The sequence below is a fragment of the Hordeum vulgare genome, chromosome 1H (genome assembly GCF_904849725.1).
Source record: "Hordeum vulgare subsp. vulgare chromosome 1H, MorexV3_pseudomolecules_assembly, whole genome shotgun sequence".
Taxonomy (NCBI): domain Eukaryota; kingdom Viridiplantae; phylum Streptophyta; class Magnoliopsida; order Poales; family Poaceae; genus Hordeum; species Hordeum vulgare.
This window is the reverse complement of record NC_058518.1, coordinates 37,457,936-37,484,617: the sequence shown is the minus strand read 5'-3', so window position 1 is coordinate 37,484,617 and position 26,682 is coordinate 37,457,936. Positions and strand designations below refer to the sequence as shown.

Sequence of the window (26,682 nt, the reverse complement as noted above, 5' to 3'; positions counted from 1 at the left end):
CCCGCACTCTTCCTTCAACTCCACTCGACTCTTCTTGCTGGAGAAGAGGATAGGAGAGGTGAGAGCTGAAAGACGGATCGATGGATGGGTCGACGGCTGGCCCCGCAAGGGGGACAAGCCCACGAAACTGTAATAAATGCCCACATCACCCAGATCATGCATGTACCGCTCGCTGGTTTTCATTTCGAAAATATACGTACTAGTCTATAGGAGTACTACTACCAGTACCAGATGCCGTGGTTTTAATCAAATGATTTCCTCCAGGAAAAAAACAGCATGTCATTGTTGTGTTGCGTTCGCATGTAAACGTGGTCTCGACTTCCTTGCCGTTCCGGTGCCTTGCGAGAAACTCCACTGCCGCTCAACGGAGACAGTTGCAGAAGAAATGAGATGAAAAATTGTGAGCCGGAATCTTGGCACGTAAGGCACATTCACCGGGCCAGAGAATCCTAAGACATGGAAAACCAGAGACCCCCTCCTAAATTAAATTAGTACAGTAATAGTAATGTTGGTGGTGCTAACCAATCGTAGTTAGTAGTAGCTGTGGAGTGGGCTAATCACTAATGGCCGGCGGCACCGCTAGTAGCACCAGTGGCCCATCTATAACTGCTCCACCGCTTCGGAGAGGCCAACCAACAAAACCGAGCCACTGGACGCTAGCTCTGCTGGTAGACTCGCGTCCTCCGCTCGGGAGCTCTGCGCGCGGCGGGATGAAGCAGCCGGCGGCGAGCCCGGGGCGCGCGGAGAAGCCGCAGCTGCCGGCGCCGCCGGGGCTGGCGCGGCTGCTGCTCAGCAAGAGCCGGCGCGGGGCGCGGTCGCGCCGCGCGCCGGCCACGTCGCCCATGTTCGTGTCGCGTGGCCGGAGCCGCGCGGCGGCGGCGGCCGGGGCGGACGGGGAGCCGTCGTCGCCCAAGGTCACCTGCATTGGCCAGGTGCGGATGCGCAAGGGGAAGAAGGGCGGCAAGAAGGCGCCGCCGGTGGACAAGGAGGGGAAGGGCAGGGGCTACTGCCGGTGCCTCAAGAAGGCGTTCCTCTGCGGCGGGCTGTTCGACTTCGACCGCACGACGCGCCGCCGCAAGGGGCCGCCGCCGGAGGCGGAGCGGGCCCGCCGGTCGCCGTGGGTGTTCAGCAGCAGGGACGTGGCCGTCGCCGCCGCGCCCAAGGCGCCGGATCCGGCCAGTGACCGCGCCGAGGAGGAGGAGGAGAGGTCGGTGGAGAGAGACGAGAAGGCGGACGAGCCGGGGACCGACAGCCGTGGCAAGGAGGAGGAGGGAGAGTGCGAGGAGGGGGAGGCGGCGGAGCTCGTGTCGTCGGCGACCGCCACGCCGCCCAAGAACGCTCTGCTCCTCATGCGCTGCCGCTCCGCGCCGCAGAACCGCTCGTCCCCGCTCACCTCCAGGTTCGCCGCCGGCGCCGCGCCGTCGCCGGTCCAAGAAATGGTCGATTTCGCGGTGGAGTCCATCGCCGCGACGCCACCTCCGGCGTCTCCCTCCCCGCGCAGGCCAGACATGCTATCACCTTGGGCGTCTCCGTCGCCACGCAAGCCGGACTTGGTGTCACCTCGGGCGTCTCCCTCCCCGCGCAAGCCGGACATGGTGCAGCCACCACGGTCGTCGCCCTCTCCACGCAAGCTGCCGGACATGGTGTCCGCGGAAAGCGACGATGAGAACGAGAAGCGGCAAGAAACGGCGGCATCCACGCACGAGCAGGAGGAGAAGCCGCACGAACAAGATCACGAAGCCGACGACGACGACTTCAACGAGGAGGAAGACGAGGCGGAAGAAATGAGGTGCTCGTCGGCGCGGCCGCTGGTGCTGCAGAGGTGCAAGTCGGAGCCAGCGACGACCGCGGCGGCGAAGATGGCGGCCGGTGCGGGGGGCGAGGGGGCGCCGTCCGGCTGCTTCTGGGCCAACGGCGGGAGCAGCGGGCGCCGGAGGCACCCGCCGCAAATGTCGCCGGCGGCCGCCGCTCCGGTGGCTTTGACCGGTCACTGAGCCAGTAGGTGGGGACCCCTTCCCGTATACTAGTAGTGAGTGAGTAGTATTTTCATTTTGCTGCTGTCGCTGTCGATTAAATCTCGCACAGTAAAAAGCTGTAATTGTAATTCCCCGTTCCCATCTCTCCACTCCGTCCGTCCATCCATGCCGCTCGGCGAAGACGATTGATGGCTGTAAAAAGATTTACCTAGTCACGCTGTAAATCTTCTCGCTGTCACTAGTACTACTAGTTCTATTTATCTACTGCCATAGTACAATTGTGTAGCCACGATTCGCGTGTTAATCCAACCCATCTCTGGCGCCACTGTGCCAGTACCAGTACGGTATACACTAGTATACAAGTAATCCGGGATACTGTAGTACTCCCTCCGGTCATTTTTACTCCGCATATTAGATTTGGGTAAGTCAAACTTTACAAAGTTTGACCAAATAGATATTGAAAAATATCAACATCTACAATACCAAATATACGTATCATGAAACTACCTTTCGTAATGAATCTAACAATATTAATTTAACATTGTGAATGTTGATACATGTTTCTATAAATTTGGTCAAAGTAAAGATACTTTGATTTTAGACAAAGCTAATGTCCAGACTAAAAAGGACCGGAGGAAGTACCTGTACTGTACAGAGCGTTGTCCTTGCGAATATTGAACACAACTTGCACGCCTGCTTCACCCGAGCGTGCATGCAAACTTTAGGCTGCTCATAATGGGGAGTAACTAAGAGTAGTAACATAATGTTGTTACTACTCTATGTTACTACCTCCATAGTGGGGAGTAACATGCATGTGGTGTCATGCAAACTAGCATTTATTAGGTTATAGACACATGATGCGTTGAAATATGTGATGTGATGGTAACTAGCTATGTTACTACCACCATCTCTCTCCGCATTAATTACTTGCCACGTCAGATTTTTTAGCGTTGATGTTACTACTTAGTTACTTCCCACTATGGCTAGTCTTATACTCCTCACCCACTCCAGCGGCAGATGTACGTAGTACTACTAGCTAGGAGTTACTGGTGGTAACCGTGCCCATGTTGGGCTACAGAAATTACAGTTCCTTGTGCGAGGGGGGTTCCAGTTCCAGACAGCGATCACTTTCGCGCCCCTGTTGGCAGCAGCCATCTCGTTTTCGTGAGGGCTACAGCCCACAGCGAGCTCCTCGTAGTTGCAGGGCGAAAGAATCCGTGAACGCGACGCTTCTGGTCCAATCCAAGTCACGTTGCATTACATTACACGAGAAGCCTGTGCTCTGAACCAACCACGGTAGTAGGAAAAAAAGGATCGGAGGGCGAAAGAACTGAACTGGATCAGAGGAATTGATAGGAGGTTTGACTTGGAAACATGGCGCGTGAGAACCGACTAAACACTCGTAGTCGTAGTGCAGCGGAGCGACCGACCGTGCGTCGTGCACACGTGCGTGGGAGGGCGCACCAGTTGACCTGCAGACACTGCAGATCAGATCAGTGGGTGCAAAGGTGAGGGCGTAAATAGTTTACCTTTTGTTCTTAGATTATTCTGGATCGTACTACTAGTGTGCTGCAGTGTGGCGGCACGAGAGGCGGCAAGTCTCGTGGATGTCATCTCGAGATCCACAAGCGCTGTGCTGTTCGTGACCTTCGGGTTTTCTTTGGAAACAGCGGCTTTGCCCGAAACCAACACCATTCAGCACCAACAATCAGCACATAACCGTCCCGCCGTGGGAGACCTGCAGCACAGCAGTAGTGCAGTAGGATCATGCGCAGCGATGCGGACGCATTGCTCGGCTTGCCTTCGCCTCTCATCTCTATCCTGTATGCCATATTGTTGTTTTAGCCTGTGGATCTTTTTACCTTGACTCGTGGCATGTACTCACGTACGGTGCAAGTCGCCACAGCTTTAGTGAGGGTGATAATTGCTCATCAGTACCGATCTCCATGCATCACAAGGAACGGAGGGCACTCATGTACTGCTTGATGACAGGAGCGGGCACTGCTTAGACAAGACCAATTTACAACTTACCACAGGTGACGAGTCGACGCAAGTATATGCACAAAACCACAACGTAGTACGTACAGTACAAAAATTGGCAGCAGAACTCTCTAGGATATCGCAACAGGCAGGTTTACATTTTAACAAAGCATACTTGTTAATGCACAGGCCTGCTCCTTGACACATCAGAAATGATCATGCTTACCATCAGAGGTGGCGATGAAACATCCGCTCCCTTGTTGGCCCGAGTTTATCAATCAACCCGCTGAAGCACGCATGCCACAGCTCTTGGTTCAACTGAGGTTATGCCGGCATGACAACTCCGAAGAAAATACAACTTCTCATGCACCAAGTAAACACTGAAGGGCTCTGTTTATTGACCGCCACTCCAGAAATAATAATTTATTCTCCATCGAACATCAAGGTAACGAACATCTAGATTACATTTCAAAAAAAAAAACATCTAGATTAGCGCCTCAAACCCTAAATACAATGATGGTACACGCAAACACCCACATGTATAGTCATCTAGGATGGCCTCCCTATTCCCCCTTATGTCCAGTAAAGAAGGTCAAAAAATGTACAAACTGCTCCAGTAGCAACATTAAAGCCTTGATCCCCAGTCAGAAAATTTTCTATACCAACCTGACAGGAATAGGAATACATAAGTGACCTCTAATAATAACTCCCTTCATCCGAAAATACTTGTCATAGGAATGGATGTATCTAGATGTGTTTTAGTTCTAGATACATCCATTTTTATATGTGCGACAAGTAATTCGGGATGGAGGAAGTACATGAACAGGTAAATAAATATATGCATGAAATCATGTTAAATAATCTAGTTCAAAAAACTCCATGAATTCCTGTGCTATTTTACCCTATGGCTTCACCGCTAGATCCTCAATAATACATTAGCATACAAAGAAGAGAGATTCTTGTTACAGTTTTACCACTCAGTCAAATAGCTTTGTCATACAGTCCAAGATTTAAAAAAAAAACACTGACTGTTTCTTCCGCTAGCCAATCTACCAGCAAAATTTTAAAAATCAAGGGAATAAAAACTAACAGGCTAACATGGAAGTTCAGAAGCAAACCAAAGCATAAAGAATCTTTAGAAGAACATATTTATCCGCTTCATTTTGCACAACAAACAAGAATTGGCAGCAAACTTTTGTTCTACTTAGTGCTTTACTTTGGAACTAACAAGAATTGGCAGCAGACTTTGGTTCTACTTCCTCAGTTCCTCAATATAAGTCTTTTTAGAGATTTCACTAGGGGACTACATACGGAGCAAAATGAGTGTATCTACACTCTAAAGTATGTCTATACATCCGTATATAGTCCTCTAGTGAAAACTCTAAAAAGACTTATATTTAGGAACGGAGGGAGTACTTATCATGCTTTACTTTGGAGCTTCTGCTTTCTATTTGGACTACGTTGCATGCCATTCTTAAGTCAGAGATGCAGAAATATCTTCCATGCCATGTTTTTTTCTTCTAAGAACATGCCTAGTTACAAAGTAACCACTTGAATCCCACAAAAAACAAAGTGCAATGACTGCCTGACGAAAGAGGTTGGACACTACAGAAATAGATGATTGATTGGTTAAGCTCACCATCAGAGTCTTGTGTGCAGATCCCCATGGAACACTTGGAAGTTTGTAAACCAGGTGAGGCAACACGGCATCTATGTTTATGTTTGTGCTTTTCTTTACATCAACCAGAAGAACCTGATAATCTCGGTAAAAATCAGGATTTCTGGAAGGCAGCCTCGCCAAATTAATGCAAACTCAGCTATCCCATTTAAATGTCCAATCTACTCAGAGTCAGAATCTATTGATAAACAAAGTCGAGGCCTGACCGACCGAGACCGAGGCTGGCGAGGATGAGAAAATATGTTGTCAATCCTTCTTGGATTTAAATTAGCTCCATCATCTCTGTCATTGTTTGTGCTTGGAAGCACAGAAGCTGCAAAATTAGGAGAAAACAATTATGCCAGTACCACAAGGGAACTTAAACAATTGAATTGGTATACAGAGCAACAAATATTAGCAGGGAAAAGGGTCGGAAGATTAAAAATCTCAAAATCCAGTTCAATTCATGATACAAAAGGTTTAAACAGAGTGTAACTTATTTCTTTACAACCCTGATCAATATACAATTGATATTTTCCTATCAGATGAACATATACTGCAGATCACTATTTCACGCTAAGCTTATGTAGGATTACTTTATTTTCCCTATAGGAAGAACTTTTGGCATATCTCTAAGGACAAATAAGAAAGTGGGACAAAGGACAGCTGTTTCTAAGGCGTGTTACTTGTAAGATCAGCGTTAAAGTAATCACTTAGTAGTTTTCTTATTTGCAGTTCCACTAAAAAAGCTTATATGCTCTTCAGCTGCTGAAATGGTGCATACAAGAAAGGAAAACTGAACACATAAAAGGGAGACAAACCGGCATCAATTAATGGTTCCACTCCCGTCTCATTTGACTGAATTTGTTCATGCAAATTTAAACCATTAGCAGCTGCAGGCTCTTCACTACCACCTCCACCAGCTGCGAGCGTAAGAGAGATCCAATCATCAGACTGAACCCCATTTGATGCATTTAATCGCTCACTTGGTTCTTCCTGAAGTGGAACAGAAGAAGGCTGACTTGGAAGAAAAATTTGCAAAGAAGGATCGTCGCCACCGAAAGCCAATGGGTTATCAACCAAACTTCCATGCATTTCATTATTACTGCGGTAAACTGGAAGATCATGAGCTACAGAAGCCTCCTCTATGCCAACGTTACAATCAAGGGAATAGTCGTTTGGTGCAATGCTAAAGGAATTGTGCGAACCGACATAAGTATCGGCGGTGCCATCCCCGAAAAACTGGTAGCCTTGCTCCGGTTGGGAATAGGGCATTTGCCAATTAGTCATCTCAAAATCATCAGCATTGTTGCTTAATAAACCAAGGCCACTAGTACCAACGCCAGCATCTTCCTGGTATCTTCCAGTAAATCCAGCACCACTAGTGGCAAAAGGAAAACCACTGTCATTTGCAGTAGTATTGACGTAGACAGTTGGTGGGCAAACAATTGTATCATTCTCTTCATCAGAATCACTAAGAACAATGACATCTCCAGCACTAAGTTGTTGTTGTGATGTATCCTCTGTATTATATGTTGGGCGAAAATTGAGAGGAAAACTTTCAAACTCATGGCCATTGTTCAGTGATAAGTCAATATGCATACTGCCCTCTTGGTTCACACTTGTGTCTTCCCCATCTCTATAACTCCCAGTGGGACTACTGCTCATTGGGAAAGTGTTTGGAGTTCGGAAAGTAATATTGTTCTGGGTGATATTTCCTACCACGGAAGGCTTCTTGTCATCTGCTTTATTACTAACTTCCCAAATTCCATTTTTTCTCTTGATTCCAATTTTTAAGCTCTTATGACCATCAGAAGTACCTTCTATCTTGAGTTCATTAAAATTCTCAACACCAGTTTTGTTATCTTCCTTCGAGATACAGAGCGTGCCATCAGGCATATGCCACTGAGATAATTCCCAAGTTGGTACATCACCCTTTACACGCCAAGATCCATCTGGCTTAATATCAATCTCATTGACATCTTCACTACAATCGCGCAACTGCATCATAAATAAAAAAGAATAAACAAAAGCAATAAAACCCAACAACAAGAAAAATCCAAAGGTGTGATGAAGATCTACCAGAGAAGTAATCCGATTGAAGTAAGGATCAATCATCAAATTCTCAAGAGAGTAGTTCTTTAAACATATTGGACACTGCCACTGCAGAAATGCAAGAAGAGAGCGATCAGAGAGACTATATAAGACATACCAAACTAATTTCATGCCACAATATGGGCTGCCACCTTGCAGAAAATCACTAAACATGGACAAACAGCATTCTATATTTACTCGACTTCCTGGATGCACACACACTAGTGTTGATGTACACATATAAGCTCAAAATCTAACCTTGCGTGAGCGCTGATTCAGTTCCACAAAGGTGTCGAGATCAAAACAACCCATGTGAATGCAAGGCTTGAACCTTCCAGCGGTCTTCATTCTGGATCCACTATTCTGAAAATATATATTACAATTGTTAGATTGGCTTCAAATCTTACATACGACACAAGAAATATTTGGTTGTCCAAGATTGGCAAGAAAAAGCATTGGAAGTGGGCAAAGGGCATGACCATATGGGCATGTCAAAAACTGGAAACACCAAGACAAAGGACGAATTTTGGAACATGACAAAACAACAGGTAGGGTGATTTGGATACAAACCAAATACGAGTATAACCTTAGCTTGTAAAGGTAGACATAACATACATTGACAAAGAAAACACATAACAAAAATATATTTTTTGCTTCTGAAAGATGCAATATTAGTACCCATATCTATATGCCTAAAACTACTCTGCAAGGCCTTATACAATGCAAAGTGCTTAGGGGAGGTGCTTAGAAAAATAAACCAGTTTTTCTTAAGCACCCGTGCTTATTTGTAGAGGATAGACACTTAATTAGGCACCCCTCCGCTGGAGATAAACTGGTGCTTGAGAAAAACTTGGTTTATTTTACTAAGCACCTTGCATTGTACTTTGTACAGGCCTAACTGAGCATAGAATATTAGCAAACTGACAGCATGTAATTACTAACTGCGAGGCATATTACAGGACTGACAAGTATATGCTGAGTCAGCCAAAGAATAACAATAACAGTTACACGCACGAAAACTCACAGGGCAACGAAGGTTGACTGTAACAGATTCAGTAACCACTTCCAAATCACTGTCACTATCAGCATTCTCTGCAGTATCTCCACCTCCGAGACAGCGCCGAACACGAGCAAGAGCATCCTCAAAAGACTCACCTTCAGCTTCCTTTGGAACTAAATTTAAAACCTGGATACCGATGATAGTGTTAACAGAAAGGTAATGCAACAAGAAATTCTGTAATATGTCAGAATGCAAATCAAGTGGTCTCAAATGGGAAGGTAATGAAACAAGTCATTCAAAATAAAAACGTGGAGCACTACAAGATGCTAAAACCAAAAGAAAAATTATTTATGAGACACCAGAAAAAATTAGTTTGGTAGTTGTTTTCCCTGGGCAAAGTAACAATTTGCAAAAGTAATCCAATTTTTTCAGTAGCAGAGGTTGGCAGTAATTAGGGGTCAAATCTGTTCCAGGTGGAGGATACAATGGCAGATGCTCGCAGTTTCTGTAACAGAGTCTGTCCCATCCTATTTTCCGAAGTTTGATCACCAACACATTTAAAACTATCGAAATTGGTCAATGTCCAAATATAGAATACTTTTTAACAGTTACTGTTATACTTATATTTGCAGGTAATGTGAAGTAGCAAAAAACAAATAGTAACGGTCACAAGTCATTTCAAAACAAGAACTATCAAAGTAGCATCTAGAAGATTTTGAAAGTAAAAATCGTCAAACGAAAAACACAAATGTGGGAGTAGTTCAGGCTTGTGATGAATTACAGAACTTCATAATTTCCTTCTTGTGATAAAGTTCAAATTATGTGTCTTTCTCTATCATTGATGAACATTCCAGCCAGACAAATATACGGAGGAATGGTGGACAATAACAATCAGTTGGTGCGCACATGTCCCTCTTCAGGATATATAGATAAAGGGGCACAAAGTGTTCCATACCATCGCAAAGACAACTCGAGTTGGAAAACAACATCGATGTGCCACTGACATGTGGCTCCATGGCTCACTAGTCTGCCTCACATGTGATGGCATTTTCAATTTGTACATCTTTGCGATGATACTGAGCTAAGTTTCTCCTTAAAGGGGGGCTATAGTCCAGTCAAATGAACAGAGGCAACTGAGAGATAAGTGAACAGGAAAAGGAAACACCTACTACCAATCATTTCAACTAAATTGATAAGTAAAGTCGAAACCTGAGGAACACTCCTCCTCTTAGCAACTCGGACTCCAAAGCAAAATGTTCGATTATCAACCCTTCGTAAGCAGATCTTGTTAGTTCCTTCTCTACTGCATGTGGTTATCTGCAAAATACAAGAATGGCAAGTTCAAGCCATGACAAAAAGAACTTGGGCAAAGAATTAAAGTAAAAATGTAGCAAACAGTATTAATGTAATGATTAAATGCAGAATATTTCTTCATGCACAAAAAGTTCTCTATCTGTCACCAAAATATACCACACTGATTGGTCCCAACAGGCGTGAGACTAACTTGGCAGTTTCCTGGTCTCCGCCGCTGACAGGATATTTGCAGCTGAATGTGGACGCTGCTATTTTCTCTTCGTCAGGCAGGATGGGTGTGGGCGTGGTGCTTCATGATCACCGCGGCAGTTTTATTGCTGCCTTGGGTGACAGTCTCCCTGACGTCTCTCAACCGGAGCTGGCGGAGGCGATGGCGATTCGCTCGGCTTTCACACTGGCGAGGGAAGATGGTCTGGATGGTGTCGTGGTGGCATCGGACTGTCTCTCTGTGGTGCAGCGTATCAAGGCTACGGAGCGTGATCGATCTTCTTTGGGAGTAGTAATCCTGGACATCAAGAAGATGGCGGCCAACTTCAGGTCCCTTAGTTTCATCCATGTCAGACGTTGGCAGAATGAGGCTGCACATCTGTTAGCCCGTTCGTGTGAGTTTTCTTCTCAGTCTATTTGGCGTGGTGTATCCCCGGAGTGTATCCGGGAAACAATTTGTAATGACTCTATGTTTGATTGATCAATAAAGCTCACTAGTTCTATAAAAAAACACGAAAATGGATGTGGTATGCTGCCAGTTTTGTACCTAGACTATCCAACTCCAGTTGTTCATTCATGAAATCCGACAGTGGCTGTAGCAAGATAGGTCTACCTGACACAAATATCACCAAGCTAATTAAGTCTTCTCACGAAAGTGATGCCTTACAGTGCCATGGCCATGTAGTTAAATTCTTGTGTGGGACATAACATTATTAATTCGTGTATACACTGTTGTTCATCTTACAGTTCACCATTTACCTCATATGTATGTAAATTCAGTTGTAGTACTTTCTGTGACACTGGATCAAAAACTATTTGCACTCTTAAACAAAGCTATTTTGGATGTTCAAGGAAGGTCAAAAGGTGCAAGCCTACTCATTGGAAACATGACGGAACATATGGCGCTCAACGCAGCTTATAAAATCATAAGACCATGCCCTACTCATGTTGGCCAATGTGGCACAATTGCACAAGTGATGTTGTGTTGGCAGTTTGCAGTCAACTGTGCTAGGATATAATGCTTGCTGGATCCGAACATAGAACCTGCAGTGTTCCAGGTTTAATTCTTTTAGTACAAGTGAGTCCAAAAGCGTAAGCTGCATGCTATGGACATGCTGGACCACCATCCGTGGGGTATGCCCACTGGTTGCAGCATCAACCTTCATAGTATAGAAACATGCACTTGTGAGTGTACTAGTGGGTGTCCACAGAGTTACTCCTGAGGGCCAGTTACAGGCATTTAGGATCATCGAGAGGTGTGTGTGCTGCGGGGTGGGGGAGGGGTGGGGGGGGGGGGGTGCAGCCTGACTAAGAGCATCTCTAGCAGATCCCGCAAACCGGGTCATCCGGCAAAATAACCGCCGGTTTATGGGATGAAGGCCGTTTTGCCGGCCCGAACAGATCCCTTAAATTCGACTGTCCCGGAAATATTTTTGTGGATCCCGGATCCGCCAGCTCATTTCCTTCATATCTACGGGATTTCCCTTGTTTTGCCGGCTCTCCTTTCCCTTGGCACGAACCACCTTCCGCTCACTTCTGTTCCCGCCTCCCGCGCCGCTGCCGCCTCCAATCCCGTCCCCGACCTTGCCGTCCAGCCTTGCGGCGCCGGAATTCAACCGGATGAAGTACCCGCCGCTCCCGGGTGCCCCATATGATGCGCCACCACTATGTCCGCCCGTGCCTCCGATCATACCGGCTCCGCCCCAACTCCTTCCGCCGCCGCCATCAAGAGGAAGCGGCAGGGAAACCACCTCGTCCAAGGGGGCACAGCCGGCACGACACCACCCTCTGTCGGCCCCGCTTTGGTTCCTCCCGTCAAAGTCGTAGGCAGGAGGAAGAAGACGGCCGATGCGCGGGTGAAGGCCTTGAGGAAGAAGGCGATCGCAGCAAGAGGCCGGGCTCCTCCTAAGCCTCCAGCCAGCCACGGCCTCCACATTCACGGCGACTCCGCCTGTCACGCCTACAACGTGTTTGATGAAATGATCAGGAAGTATAAAATTCTTTCTTTTGCTTTGTTTGCTCCAGTGATCTTTGCTTCGGCCATCCGGAACACATGATTGAGATTTGCCCGTGGAATTTTGTAGCCAAAGTGTGCCCTCCACATATACCAAGATGTTGGCCGAGAGTTCGGTGGATTTGAGTGGCCCCCTTATCATTTTGATGCAACTCACGTTGATGTCGAGGCGAAGGAGAACCAAGGGAATGATGGTGATGATGAGGTGCAAGTGTGGGGTGGACCTGCTAGCGTGGGGAGGACCGGCAACTACACATAGACGGAGGACGTGTACTTGGTTCAAGCATGGGAGAGTGGTGGTCGGCAAGGATCAAAGCTATGGATGTTATTGGCAAAGGGTCGAGGACAAATATCATCAAATCATGTCGTTCCCTTCCGGCCGGACCTTGAAGTCACTTCAAGGCCGTTGGGACACCATCAACAAAGCTTGTGGTCGTTGGAGTGGGTGCTTGGAACAAGTGCGGAATGCACCTCCAAGTGGTGTCACTATTGATGATTATGTGAGTATTTCTTCATCTTGGAGTCTTTGGCCGGGTTGATGTGAAGAGTATGAGCTCATACTTGTCTCAATGTTTGTGTGTAGGATCACATCGCCAATGAGTACTACAAGCAAACCCCGGCGACCAACGGCCGGTCATTCAATCTTCATCATTGTTGGAAATGGCTCCGGGATAGTGAGAAGTGGAGGGTGAGTGATGGACAAAGAATCCCCCCCCCCCAAAGGAAGGCGTCAAATTGGAAGATGAAGATGAGGATGATGATGGACATGGTATTAGAGCCTAGGTTTAGGTCTCCGGACGCCTCAACTCGTCCTTACGATCCAAACAAAATTTCTACCTCGCGAAAGATCTGTTGGTCGCTCTCGTTTTCAGCCATCGTTCCCATCTGGCAGGCCGCCACTGCTCCTCTCTCCGGCCGGCTACTGCAGGCCTACCACATCTTGCCCTTCTGTATACAGCGTCTGCTCGATGCTTTCCTCTGTTGCAGGCCTGCGTGGCCTCTCTGCCACCGTCTCACAACCCATGGCGCCGCTAACAACAACCGTGCCTCAGATCGGGCCCAAGCTGATCCACGTCCGCGCACGTGATCTAGAAGCCTGGCGCAGACGCAATCCTGCACGCTCGCGCATACTCCAGATCAGTCCCGCCTCCATCAGAGTCACCGACACCTGTGTCTGCTGCTGATGTAGGTAGCCCCGTTGCCTGTGGATCCCGTCCAAGGTCGCCGATCCGCTGGTCAACTCCGTGTCAATCCACCGGCTACCGTCCTTCGCCTCAAGTCTAGGCTATGCTTCTAGTTTTCTATATTTTTCTCTGCATCCACCAAATCCGTTGATATTGTGTGTTTTTGTTGTGCCATGCGAGTCCACTATACCTTTGTCCGTCAGCCTTTCTCCAGTCCTGATCCTTTCCGTACAACTTTTGTGGCCTACTTGCCCTTATTGTTTTCTATAGGATTTCTGGACTCCTTTTGCATTGTCGATCTACGCCCATCGTGCTTTAACTGCCGAGCATCTTTCGTCGTCGGTTGTCGTGGACTATGATTTTCTGCACAATGTTTTATTCTCTTGATGTGTCGTCTTCTTTTGACAACCCATCTTCTCCTAATACTGCTCTTGTATCTTCTATTGGTGCGGTGTCATCCTTTGATGTGCCATCTCTTCGTTATCCCCTTTGGCGACTCGACAAGTTGTGAAGACTCTTCATGCTACGACGACACTCTCAAGACGCGAATTTGGATTCATTTTTTTTAGTATTACACTTCTTCAAATGCAATGCTATTGCATACGCTTTGCATTTAGAGGGGGGGGGGAAGTATTAGTATTGGTCTAGGAGTCCTTATTAGTTTATATGTTTACTTTTCTTGCACCTCAAGTCTTGTGTAGTAATATATATATGCCCCTTGGGCCTTCAATAAAGATAAGTTGCTTTCCTAACAATGATGCACCAGAAGGAGGAAGAAACAAGGGCAAACCGGATGGAAACAAGAAGGAGAAAGCAATGGTCAAGAGGACGGCCGAGACAATCACTTTGAGGGATCAAATTGGTGAGATGGCGAAGATGAAAGAGGCAATGTTATTCAAGCATTGGGATGCGGAAGTGCCATGGCCGCAAAGAAAGAGAAGCCCAAGGAGAAGTGGGAGAAGAGGTGTGCCTTCGAAGAGCGCAGGATCGCCCTAGAGAAGCAAAAGAGGAAGGACGAGAGAACCACCAAGGACCAGTTCATGATGATGGATCCGGAGGACGTGGATGCAATGACAAGAGAATTTTGGGAGATGAAAAAAAGGAGATCGTGCGTCAGAGGAAGATGGAGCTTCAAAATCTTATAGCCAATGGTGGTGCTGGGTTTGGAGGGAGTTTTGCTTTCGGCAGTGTTGGTGGAGGTGACTTCAACATGAGTGGTGGGGGGTTCGGCATGGGTGGTTGTGAGGTGTTGGTGCCATGAGTTCTGGTGTTGGGTTTGGAGGTTTTGCTTTCGACAGTGTTGGTGGAGGTGGCTTCGACATGAGTGGTGGAGGGTTCGGCATGGGTGGTGGTGGTGGGTTTGGAGGTGGTGGAGGGAGGGAGGGTTCGGCATTGGAGGTGTTGGTGTCATGGGTGGTGGTGTTGGGTTTGGAGGTGGTGGACGGGGTGGTGGTTTCGACATTTGAGGTGGTGGAGGTGCATTTGGAGGTGGAGTTGGTTTTGGCCATTGTGGTGGAGGTGCGTTTGGAGGTGGTGTTGGTTTCGGCCATGGTTGTGGTGGTGGGGTTGATGCTTCGGCAAACCATGTGGATGGCGGCAGTGGTGGTGGTGCTCGTTCTCCAGTCGAAGTTGAAGATGGTGGCGACGGTGCTCATTCTCCGGCCCAAGTTCGTGAAGATGGTGGTGACGATCTTCGCAACAATGTGGATGCTGCTTGATTTATCCATGACCGATGATCATTTGAGCATCTTTTGTTTTGTTTGAACGCGCATTTGTAAGGTTAAACTTGCTACCTAGTATGTTGCTCATGATTTTGGATGTGATGAACTAGTGTGATGATGGATAAGTCTCTGTACTAGGGTCTTTGTGGGGCTGCAGCACATGGTCCTTTGTGGGGCTGCAGCACATAGTCCTTGTGGCTGTTAGGATAGAATCCTTGACCACCAAGGACTGGCAGTTAGGATAACATCTTGGACTAGCATCTTAGCATATGCTTGGCTGGCTAGCAGCCTATAAATATGTATCCCCAACCCCTCAGGTTGGCATGGCATTGTGTGAGAAATAAACCAACGAAAATTGTCCCAACTCTCCTGGTGTCATCTACAACTATCAATGCTCAGGCTGAAAGGTCTAACATGCGATGATGTATATATAATCATTTTCATCTATTCAAATGCAAACACTTGTCAAAATTTGTCATGTGAAGCTTTTCTGCGGTACCGAGAGCCCCCAACGCGGAACAGCTTCGTAAACGCGTCCCGCAAAACACGGTTTTAAAGGATCTGTTCCGTCGGAGGGTTCGGTACAGTAAAAAAGATTTCCGGGTGCCCGTAAACTTTTTTGCGGGACGGGTGTACACCGGATCTGCTAGAGATGGTCTAAGTGTTGCTGCAAGTAGAATTGTGGTCACAGGCATACATAAGCTTGCCGGTCCAAATCCAAATGTAACACTTTTTGGTTAACCCTTTTATGCAAGACAAGGATGAAAGTGGAAGTAGAGGAACAGAATAAGAATGAACTCACCAATGGCCCATCATCTCGTCCATTTATGCCTAGCAACTGAGAACCAGGTCTGGTCACTACTCGTACAGCAAAACCTGAATAAATGGAGAAGATAAACGACATTCACACTGATAATCCTTAATTCCGAAATGATCAATGTAAAATACAACCTACAAGGCTACAACTCAGATTTAGCACGTATGTTAGAGCAGTGTCTGGGATATAAGCAAACATTGAACTGATATGTGTTTCAAAAGTATTCCTCAAGCATAGTTATATATTGGCAACAATACCATTCACTTCCAATTCTGCATATTGAGGCCACTGCATCCTGAACTGAACTTTATCGTTCATAAGAATGCACCAAACCTGTACATAGAACATACTCTGGTTAATAAGACAGTACTACAGACCACATATATAGTCTGGTCCCAGAGTATATCTGCAAACTAAAAACTTCTGAGAGAATCACTCCTCTGCATATATAAGAGACTAGCATAGCATCTATATATGGTAAAAATGAAACTCTCCAATAATGCAACAAAAAATATTGGCAAGTGAACCTTAGAAATTACTGATACCCCCCCCCCCCCCCCCTACATAAAGAACATAACTTATCCTCAGATGTTTGCCTTCATGATTCAATAACAAATACATGGGATAATATGCTATTCCCGTAAGTGTAAATTCGAGAATCCAGATGCCTTAAAACCAAGACATATACTCATTTCTTCCAGATTAGTCATGGGGTTGTAACATAGCAGTATCTTAAAATGAGGAAGACTTTCAGAATTCGGGTACGTAAAGGTATAGCGGTATCATGTCATATTAATTTCCTTTGCCTAAAGCATGGCATATTAAATCAAACAGAGACTGTAGCTTCAAGTGTACTGTTCAAATAACTGTTCGCTTCAGTTGCTGTCTGTTGCTAGAGACTAGATTCATTTGGTTAGTTTCTATCCGGTTGAGTTTGTGTAGTTTAACCCAAGTGGTCCATGTATGCTATGTAAAAAAGCAAAGGAAGAAAGTGAATGAATCCAGAAAATTAAGGAAACTCTTTGGTGTGGATGCTCGTCATCAGCGAGTCGTAATAGCATTCAAATATATGTCCTATACAACACGTACTAGCATTTTACATTCTTTAATAAAGCAAAACATGGATTAAGCAGTGTCACTTAAGTACTTCTATGACATTTGTCTTCACCAACTATTCTAGATCTATTCCAACCGCAATATGTGCAACCTTCAGGTACGAGATTCTACATCAAGTTGTCACTGTCCAATTTCTCTACGACAGGTGTTTACCAAGTTGTAAACTTCACTCGCGGTAGTGAGGAAGATTTCACTCAAAACTCAGCAATGCAAAAAATAGCTTTTCAGGAGAACATACCTGGAGATCATATTCTGATCTCTGAACTGTTTCCCTATCCGCTCGAGAAAGTTGGAAGGTTTTCTCCACGGTTTGAAGTACACTTGTTCTACAGATAAGTGACAATGTGAGGATCCAATAAGGACAAGTTTATATCACAAGTAACACAAAAATATGAAACCAGACAATGCAAGCACATCACTATGCAGTAGGGGTGCAAACAGCATCCCGCTTCGTCCCGCGGAACTCATCAATAAGCTCATAATTTGCTCATTAGTCATTACTTGTCTAAAATTAACACTATATCTGAACTATGGTATTGTCCGTTAGCCCGGCCCGCTTGCATCCCTACTATTCAGTTATTGATCACCCTACAATAAATGTGTACCTATATATTACCCTGAGTAATATACAGTAGATTAACATTGCAAGAGAAATTAACATTTAAGAAGCATTGTACAACATACAAGGCCCCGTTTGGAACATGGGGAAACAGTAGACACATTCACACAGGAAAAGCTCCTTTCCTGACGTTTGGAATGCAGGAATCATCTTACGAAAAATGGGGGATAGGAATCGATTTCGTTCACTTCTACAAGAATTTCACAGGATTCAGAACACCGTCCAACCTCGTTTTTCCCCTTTCGTGGCACAAGAGTGAGGCGCTGCAGCTACCGCAGTGCTTGATCTGCCACCATGACCAGCAAACAAAGGAAAATATCTAAGCAAATCAACAGGCAGGGAGGCAGGGGAGAAGCTTAAGCAAGCACAAAAATGGAATTCCCGCAGCATGTAGAGAACATGACGGCGATGTTTTTCCTTAAGGAGCAGCTGGTAACTAGTGGCCAGAGCTAGGCGTGGCCGAGAAAAACTAGCAGAGAGAGAAATGAAGGAAACGAGCATGGAGAAGATGAAGTTGGGATAAGAAAGAGCATGTGGTGGAGAAAGGGTGATTGCAATTGCATGATGTTCTTTTGCTATACCTTACATGGTAGTTGTACCAGAAAATTATTCTCTATTAGGCAAGATTCAATGACATGTGTGGGGCTGAAGTGCTGTGTTTGACTGTAGTTTGACTGAGCTATTAGAAGTCATGTGATATCCTAATTCCTGCATTCCAATTTCCAAACACATGATTTATTTTCCTATTCCCGTATTTTCCCTGCCGTGTTACAAACGGGGCCTAAATGTATTTTCAGAGACATGTAGACTAAGTTCTGACATAAACAGAACAGATATCTGCTACGTGCTTACTAAGCCTTTTCTTTGAAAAGATGAGTTGTCATTTTAAACTTATAAAATAAACAAACTGAGAGTACATTCAAGTTTAATAATTACGACTTCAAGAGGAATGTCTTATGTGTGTCAGAAGGTTATGAACTAGAGCAATCGGCTAAAAGGACAGAACCAGTGCTAGAAGCTCCAACACCAGGTGGTGTCTGGGGAAGGATTATATGAGGCAAGTCTTACCCCTCACAGTGCAATGCAGGGAGGCTGCGTCGAACCCAGGACCTCTTGGCACAAGTGGGGAATACTTCACCACTGCGCCGGCCTGTCCTTCAACTGGAGCAACCCACTAATATATATAATTGTGTTGGATGAACCGGCATTTATTAATTGGAAGTAATATATTGTGCAGAAACAGCCGAATTGACATCCTAGTACGCCGGAGGGGGGGGGGACGGGGACGGTGATACACCGGGATACACGTATCCTGCAGTAGCCCATCTTTTCCTAATTAAAATAAGTAGGAACACGCTGTGGGACTTGGGAGCCTAGTAACGGCCCGACAGGAACTCTAAAGGTACGCACACACAAGCGCTACAAAGGGGACAAGCTGCTCCAGCCTCCAGCGACCACACCGCCGCCGCCTGGACTCGATGCTGCTGCAACCGCCACCGCCTTTGACATGATCGCAGCCATTTCCCCCGAGCACAGCAGCGCTCCTCTCAACGGCAACCACGCTCGAGCAGGTAACCTCAACCTCTTGATCTCTTTGTGACTCGATTTTTTGCTGTTGGGCTGCTGCTGCTTGCTTCCCCGTGCTGTTCTTGTACTTCATGCTTCCCCATGCTGCCGTCCCCCCAAGCCCAGCCACTATCCTCTTCCCCACTCTGTTCTTGGGCTTTCATGCTATTGCTCAGTGTTGATTGTTGTTGCTGCTTGCTGTTAGGGAGCATGGCATCTGGGAGCGCCACCGCCTGTAACCTATCATACATGGTTTTGTAGATCCAAAATATCCTTTGTGGGCTTATGTTTAGAAAGTTGCACCTGCATCCTCTTCGGTCAGGATGTAAATGGGCAGCTCACCGGGCGTTGTGGTACTTGCGCGCTCTGACCACTACTTTTTATATGGGACTATGTCATAGTTCAATTATTATTTTGTGGCGCATGTGATGTCCGCATAGTGCCGCGTATTTACAAAGTGAACTGATACAGGGTGCATTCATGGTAGAAACGGCTCCCGCAGCTTGGCCCGCTCGTCCCTGAAGCCGGCGTTGTCGCGCAGCAAGCGTTCGCAGTCCCTGATGACGCGGTTGAGCTGGTCGAGCAGCTGGTGGTTGGCGCCGTGGAGGTGCACCACCTGCGCCCACAGCTCGCTCAGCTGCTTCTGCTTCCTCATGCGCGACCGCCACGCCGACTCCCGGTTCGACACCATCCGCCGCCGCCGCCGCTCCTCCGCCAGGCTGCAGTGCGCCTGCTGGTATTCGTCCGACTCGTCCGAGTTGGACGACCTGTTCCCGAACGGGAGGAGGGCCCCGCCGCCAGCGGCCTCATGGAGCAGCTGTGCTACGACGTCGTGCTGCTGCTGCTGGTGGTACGAGGAGGAGGAGGGGGACGACGTCACCTGTGGGACCAGGAGGCCGCCGCCGTTGTACGGGAAGACGAGGTCGTCCGGAGCCACCACCTGGTAATGGGGCTTGAAGGCGGCGGTGATCGCAGGCTCGCAGCCGCGGCCGTCAGGTACGGCACGCTGGCAGCTTGGGGTGTCGGGGAAGGAGACGAACACGCCGCTGGCGTTCGTGGGCTTAGTTGGGCTGTTCACTAACACCACTTATTTTTAGGTGATATCCACAAACGCCATTTAGACTGTTTTATGTGGATGGCATACATGGGACTAGTGAAACCCATTGCCATTTACATCCTGACTCTTCGGTCTCTAATACTAGCTTTTGATGTATTTTACAAGTTGCAATCGCAATGACACAGGTCTGGAGGAACAATTAATTTAATCACTGAACACTTGAAAAGGGAGACAACAAATGGGGCAGTATTCTGATGTCATCTCAGTTTCTCATTAATTTTTTGTTTTAACTCATTTATATGGCATATTTAAAAAAATTGTATGTATGCTCGCCGTATCCCCGATTGACTGTTTTTGGAAAATGCCACATCCCATGCCCCCGTATGCATATCGCCATGTCTATGTCTCCATATCCGTGCTTTTTAACTCTTTCCAATTGTTTTCTTTCAGAAAGAGGGAAGTAAAACATCATGTATAATGGTATACATACTGGTGACTAGTAACAAGGTTTCATCTTATACTCACCCATCATTTGCAACACCAGATGACATGAATTTTAGAGGGGGTAATGGATTCCCTGTAGTGACCCAAAACCTGCAAATTTAGAAGTCTGAAACTTCAGCAAGTGAAAATTCCACTTTCCAGTCTACACAGAAAAGCAGGAGAAGTGCATCAACCTAAAACACAACACAACACTTCAACTTAAATAATGCTTTCTACTGAACATAAACAGTGCATGATATGGAGGTCAACTTCTATAATGCTATTCAGAGATTCCGATTTTGGATGCCCTAATCACATTTACAAAGTTCACTACCCCTTCAGGGGACAACTCATTCGAGATTCTGATTTATTTTTTTATTTGTAAAAGCACGTATATGTACTTGTGCAAGACAACCTGGGGTGTAAAAAAAAAGTAACTTGAATTGTGCTAAAATCTCACTTGAACTTCATGCTAACAAGAAATAAATCACCCTGTACGTTAAAGCCCAGCAGCAATAAGTTGGTGTTTAGTAAGCACAACGTGAACTTAGCCAATCAACACTTACAGAAACATTCTAGAAACCCCTGACTTAAACAGTGGGCATAGCAGTTCAAATAATAAATGAACAGATATAATAGGCTTGATGCATGGGTAACTTCATTCCCAAAAGTATCCATTCTCCAAAGGAATGAAATGGCAGGTTCAATAGTATTCGTATCAGGACACTAACTTATAGTTGATCAGACACAAAAGAAGAAAGTCCAACAAGAAATAAACCACCCTGTACATTAAAGCCCAGCAGCAATAGGTTAGTGTTTAGTAAGAACAACGTGAACTTAACCAATCAACACTTATGGAAACATTATAGGAACCCTTAACTTAACGAGTTATAGAATGGGCATAGCAGTTCAAATAATAAATGAGAAGATATAGAAGGCCTGATGCATGAATAACTTCATTCCCGAAAGTACTCCATTCTCCAGAGGAATGATATGGCAGGTTCAATAGCATTTGTATCAGGACACTAACTTATCGTTGATCAGACATCAGAGATCAGACACAGAAGAAGAAAGTGATCAGATTTATTTACTACAACAGGCACTCCATAATAAATTAAATTGTATGGAAGGTACTATCTGGAGCGAGCTAATCACTTTCAAAGTTCCAATTATAATTCATCGTTAAATTCTACTCCCACCGTTCCTAAATACTCCCTCTGTCCCAAAATAAGTGTCGGTGATTTAGTACAAAATTTGTACCAGTTTAGTACTAAATCTGCGACACTTATTTTGGGACGGAGGGAGTATAAGTCTTTTTAGAGATTTCACTATGGACTGCATATGGAGCAAAATGAGTGATCTAAACTCTAAAGTGTGTCTATATACATCCGTATGTAGTTTTTAGTGAAATCTCTAAAAAGACCTATATTTAGGAACGGAGGGGGTAGTGACAAACATAATGATTAAGAAACATAAATGCACTATAAAATAAAAAGTGTGTATCAGATAAAAACTGAGCTAAAAAACAAAGAGCAAGCAGAAGAAGCAAGACACATACGGGTCTGCCCGACTTAGTCGGCATAATTCACAGTAGAAATGGGGTGGAACTTCAGGGCCAACACCCTCAGTGGGCTTATCTGGAACGAGCACACAGCTCATATGTTGCCATACATGGCATCGATCATCCTCACACTGCAGAAAAGGCACAGTAAAATTCTCAAAAAGGGTGGCAGCACAAAAAACTGAACTAAGTTGACAAACTATAAGAAGTTTGCTTCATGTCATAGCCGTCTTTTCAAGGGAAAAACAAGAGAGGAAAACAACTACAATACCTGGATCATATTATCGTTTAGCAACTTGCTATCACAAATGCAGCGGACCTTAGTCACTGGCTGTGGCTGGAAGGAGTCGTTGACTTCATCTTTAGGCCGGAATAAATCTGATCCAGTATGGGACCTAGTGGCTAGATCGGGAGCAGATTGGATTTGCATTTTCCTGCTAATGAAAGCATAAATACCTCAAAAAGAAGCACCAATAATTTTATCTCAAGTATCTGCACTACTCTGCTACAGAGATAATTTGATAAAACAATATAATTGAACCTGTATATATCATCAACAATTTTTGCCACTGCCTCCTTTGTGAAAGAATTTTTTCTTCCCCACCCATGATGCCTTTGACCTGCAAAAGGATAACAGAACAAAAAACTTAGCAGGTAGTTCAGGAAAGTAAAAATCGTTACAACATTCCAGATGAAGAAATGTATGCCATTGAGACAAAGATAAGAACATCAAATAGTTAACTATCCAGTCTACTGATCGAGAAACAGAATTGGTTAATCAAATACAATAATGGAAACTAAGAAAGGGGGGTTAAGATGGAACAGCAGTATGTAAAAAGAAACTTTGGCTTTAGCATAATATAAAATGTAAGGCTATCCCGTGAAAGTGTAAAATGCAATCAATCAAGATACAGATAAGGGAAATAGAAACAACAGACATGCATACCTTGCTCATCTGATAACAGTGCCAATACCCTGTCAATAAGATCCTGTGACCAGATGAGGAAACTGAATTAGATAATGAAAATATAAAATTGATAGCATTATTCAAAGGACATATTCTGCAGAGTACGGATTCTGTACTTATGAGAGGTTTAAAAAGTTTGAATCAACTGCTTTTAATTTGGAATTTTCAGGCATGTGTGTGATACCATTTTTGTGCTACATATACAATGTATGAAGGGTGATGTCGCAACTATATGTGTATATTTTTCAGGAACATAAATGGACAGATTTTCGCATAAAATTGTGTGCATCAAATATTTCAGCCTACACATTTGTGTGTGTTTTGGATCTTTTTAATGTCTACAATTATCGATTTGTTCACGGGGACATGCTCCCAGTCTCCAGTGCCATTAGGAATTACAAGATTCTGTATTATGAAGTATAATGAACACCCGGCAAAGGAAGTTACACCATGTGGTCACCATATAGTTGAAAACAAACTTCACAGAGATGGAGAAACAAAGTGCAGGAAATGATTAAGAGAGCAATGACATTTGCCAACCTGCTTCTTTCCTTGCTTTGGTAGGCCTAACTGATGCAAGATATCTTTGAGTTCCTTTATTCGAAAGTATGCCAGTTTATCCTGCGATGGACAATGGAAAAGGTCAAAGCTAATGTGGCCTAAAGTGGCACAAGCAACTCATTTTTGGCAAGACATGCATACAGACTAAACACTAAAGCCAAACTACCAATCTTGGGGGGCATTTCAGTACGAGTAATGCTACATCTACAAAAGATTGCTTAAAATTTTTACAGGCAAGCTGATGTGGAGGATTATGATTTGTAATAGGGGGATGAAGGGGCCCACCACAGTTGAATCCAGTGGGGTGGGGGGGGGGGGAGTTAGTTTGGAAAGTTAAGTAAAACGTTTGTAGATTCTTTATAGGTCAAGCATTGTTGTTTCAGTACTTAACAGTGAGAAGATTGTGTGTGGATTTGAGCATAGTACAACTAATCTCGCTCAAGTAATTGTCATGGATCCAAGCTAAGATATCAACCCGCTGTTACAACTAATCCTACTTATGCACTTGTCATGAAATACATTAATCCAAACTAGCAAGCTATTTTCTCATGTCAACAGTTAAGAGAGTGTAACTTTAAGACTAGGCCAACACGAAGGACTCCTGAAAACTCACTCCTATATGATTGTGGACACTGGACCAACCCATGTGTGAGGAGTCAAACGAGTACAAACAAGTAAAAGCACACGCTAAAGGCTCTGCTGAATCCGCGGGTAGATGCTTCCCTTTATACCGCAGGCACTTTATTAATGCATGGAGAAAAATACAGAATCACTCGACCTCTGCAACAACACGGCATCAAGACACACACACACGCGGAGCCAAATTATTACAGGAACATGCCATATGAAGCATTGGCACGCAGCAGCAACCTTCAACTTGAACCCCCTCCTGCGACAACGCCCAGACAGAGAGCATCGGCACGCAGCAGCGACCTCCAGCTTCAACCCCCGCCACTACCTGCGATAACACCAGACAGCAGGAATGGCCGCCCGCCACTAGACGCTACTGACGCCGACTAATCCACGACCTCCTTGACGCCAAAACTAGAACCCGAAGTACCGGCAGTTCCACGCCCATCGGTACCACCGGCAGCAAACGCAGTTGTCCCGTCTAAGAGGTAGTCAGAGCGATTGAGGAGGAGGGGGGGGAACGGGCTCGAATTGCCCCAGGCGCGTTGAATTCCTGGCGAAATCGGGGGAGATCGGGGCGAATTGGCAGCGGGGCGGTCGTGCGCCTACCTTGCAGGTGGAAGCCAGGTCCGCCATGGCCGCCGCCGATGACTGTACAGGCGCCCCGTGGCACGCGGCGCCTCCCTGCTCACGCGCTCCGGGTCCCCCGCGCTGCCGCGACGAGCATGGGCGGGGACGCGGCCGCCGATCGGGGGCGCCGCCCGGGAGGAGCCGGCGCCGCCGACGTCCGCGAGATCCGGCGGGGCCGGGTCGCGGGGAGGGGACGGGAATGGCGCGAGCACACCGCCAACACTTTCCTCGTCTCTTCTCCCCTCTCTCTCTCTCTCTCTCTCTGCCCCCACACCTCTGCTTCTTCGCCCCTCTCTCTCTCTCTCTGGCCTCGTTTTGTACCGACGTGGTGCTGGTTTTCTCTCTCTCTCCTCGCCCTCGGGGGGCTGCGTCGCGTGCGTGTGGGCTAGCCCGTCGACGAGGGCGCTGGCTTTCTCTCTCCTACTCGGCCACCGCGGCGGACGTATCGGCCGCTATCAAATCCGGTTTACTCCAACGGCCGTACGGGTCCGGTCCGCGCGCGGGCGGGTGCGGGGGGTTGGTCGTCGTCGTCCGCCTCCCTCTCTCTCCCCCGTCCGCGTTTCGCTGCTACGTTCACACAAGCATGGTGCCCACTTTTTTTTTTTTTGACGGGAAGCATGGTGCCCACTTGACTAGCGGAGTCACCAAGTCCTTGCTAATGAATTGCTGGTGCATTGTGGACCTGGACGGTTTTGCATGGATCTAGCGGCGGTATTGTATTGTACACTCCCTCCTTTTTAAAAAAATATTTTTTTTCAAAGATTTTATTATAAACTACGCACAGATATATAGACATACTTTAAAATATAAATTAATTTATTTTGCTTCGTATATAATCCGTGATGGTCTCTAAAAAAAACTTATAGTTAGAAAACGGAGGGAGTAGTACTTGAGCCTTAAGCTATTGTTAAAATGTATAATTAGGTTTATTTTACCCGGGAAGTTTTTTTTATGGCTACATGATCATTTGAAGTTGATGGGTCCCGTGGTCCAAGTTCGAAATGCCCACAACGCATTTAAATCTATTTGACCCCATATATTGATCTGTTACGTGCTTGCTTGTCCGACGGAGTTGTGTCGTCATGAATGGGTCATGCGCCATAGTGTTCTTTCATCGAGAGAGAAGAAGGTTGGAGTGCCTCGGAAGAGGGAGGGATATTATATGATTTTGCAAAACACATATGTTGATCTTGATCTGTTCTACTATGTAATGAGTTTTTTTGCGGGGTATTATGTAATGTGTAATGATGAATTAAATCGTCAAAATACGAGTTGATGATGCTAAATGAATGAGAACAACGGTCTCCTTTCTAAAAAATGAACGGTTTCATGTTAAGTTTTGCAACAATAGTGCTTTTGAAGTTGAAGGTGAGAAATCGGACTTGGGTGATACCGAGGAACTAAAATAATGTGTCTTTTTACATACGTATGATCGAAGGTTCAGATAACGTATACTCCCTCTGTCCGGAAATACTTGTCACAAGAGTGGATGTATTTAGATGTATTTTAGTTTTAGATACTTCTATTT

The 26,682-nt window shown here is 45.8% G+C and overlaps 2 protein-coding genes across 4 annotated transcripts; one reads left to right on the top strand and one right to left on the bottom strand.

Annotated features, from left to right (window-relative positions):
- The first annotated feature begins 700 nt into the window (after window positions 1-700).
- On the top strand, window positions 701-2,200 carry LOC123406156 (formin-like protein 16). The gene has a single exon (XM_045099637.1). The coding sequence runs from the start codon at window positions 711-713 to the stop codon at window positions 1,992-1,994; it is 1,284 nt and encodes a 427-aa protein (XP_044955572.1). The 5' UTR covers window positions 701-710; the 3' UTR covers window positions 1,995-2,200.
- Window positions 2,201-4,330: 2,130 nt separating this feature from the next.
- Window positions 4,331-25,520, bottom strand: LOC123408735 (E3 SUMO-protein ligase SIZ1). 3 transcript variants are annotated; one of them, XM_045101812.1, is made up of 17 exons: window positions 25,134-25,520; window positions 23,874-23,954; window positions 23,313-23,355; window positions 22,908-22,986; window positions 22,638-22,803; window positions 22,364-22,497; window positions 20,848-20,916; window positions 17,319-17,406; window positions 16,222-16,297; window positions 15,950-16,023; window positions 9,917-10,024; window positions 8,732-8,893; window positions 7,966-8,070; window positions 7,696-7,776; window positions 6,435-7,614; window positions 5,596-5,947; window positions 4,331-4,622 (listed from the first exon to the last, which is right to left on the bottom strand). In XM_045101812.1, exons 1-16 carry the CDS (start codon window positions 25,158-25,160, stop codon window positions 5,796-5,798), a joined length of 2,625 nt encoding a protein of 874 aa, XP_044957747.1. In that variant the 5' UTR covers window positions 25,161-25,520; the 3' UTR covers window positions 4,331-4,622; window positions 5,596-5,795. The 3 variants fall into 3 exon arrangements, with proteins under 3 accessions (XP_044957747.1, XP_044957803.1, XP_044957853.1); XM_045101868.1 differs by having other exon boundaries at window positions 4,331-4,412; XM_045101918.1 differs by having other exon boundaries at window positions 22,638-22,800; window positions 25,134-25,519.
- Window positions 25,521-26,682: the final 1,162 nt, after the last annotated feature.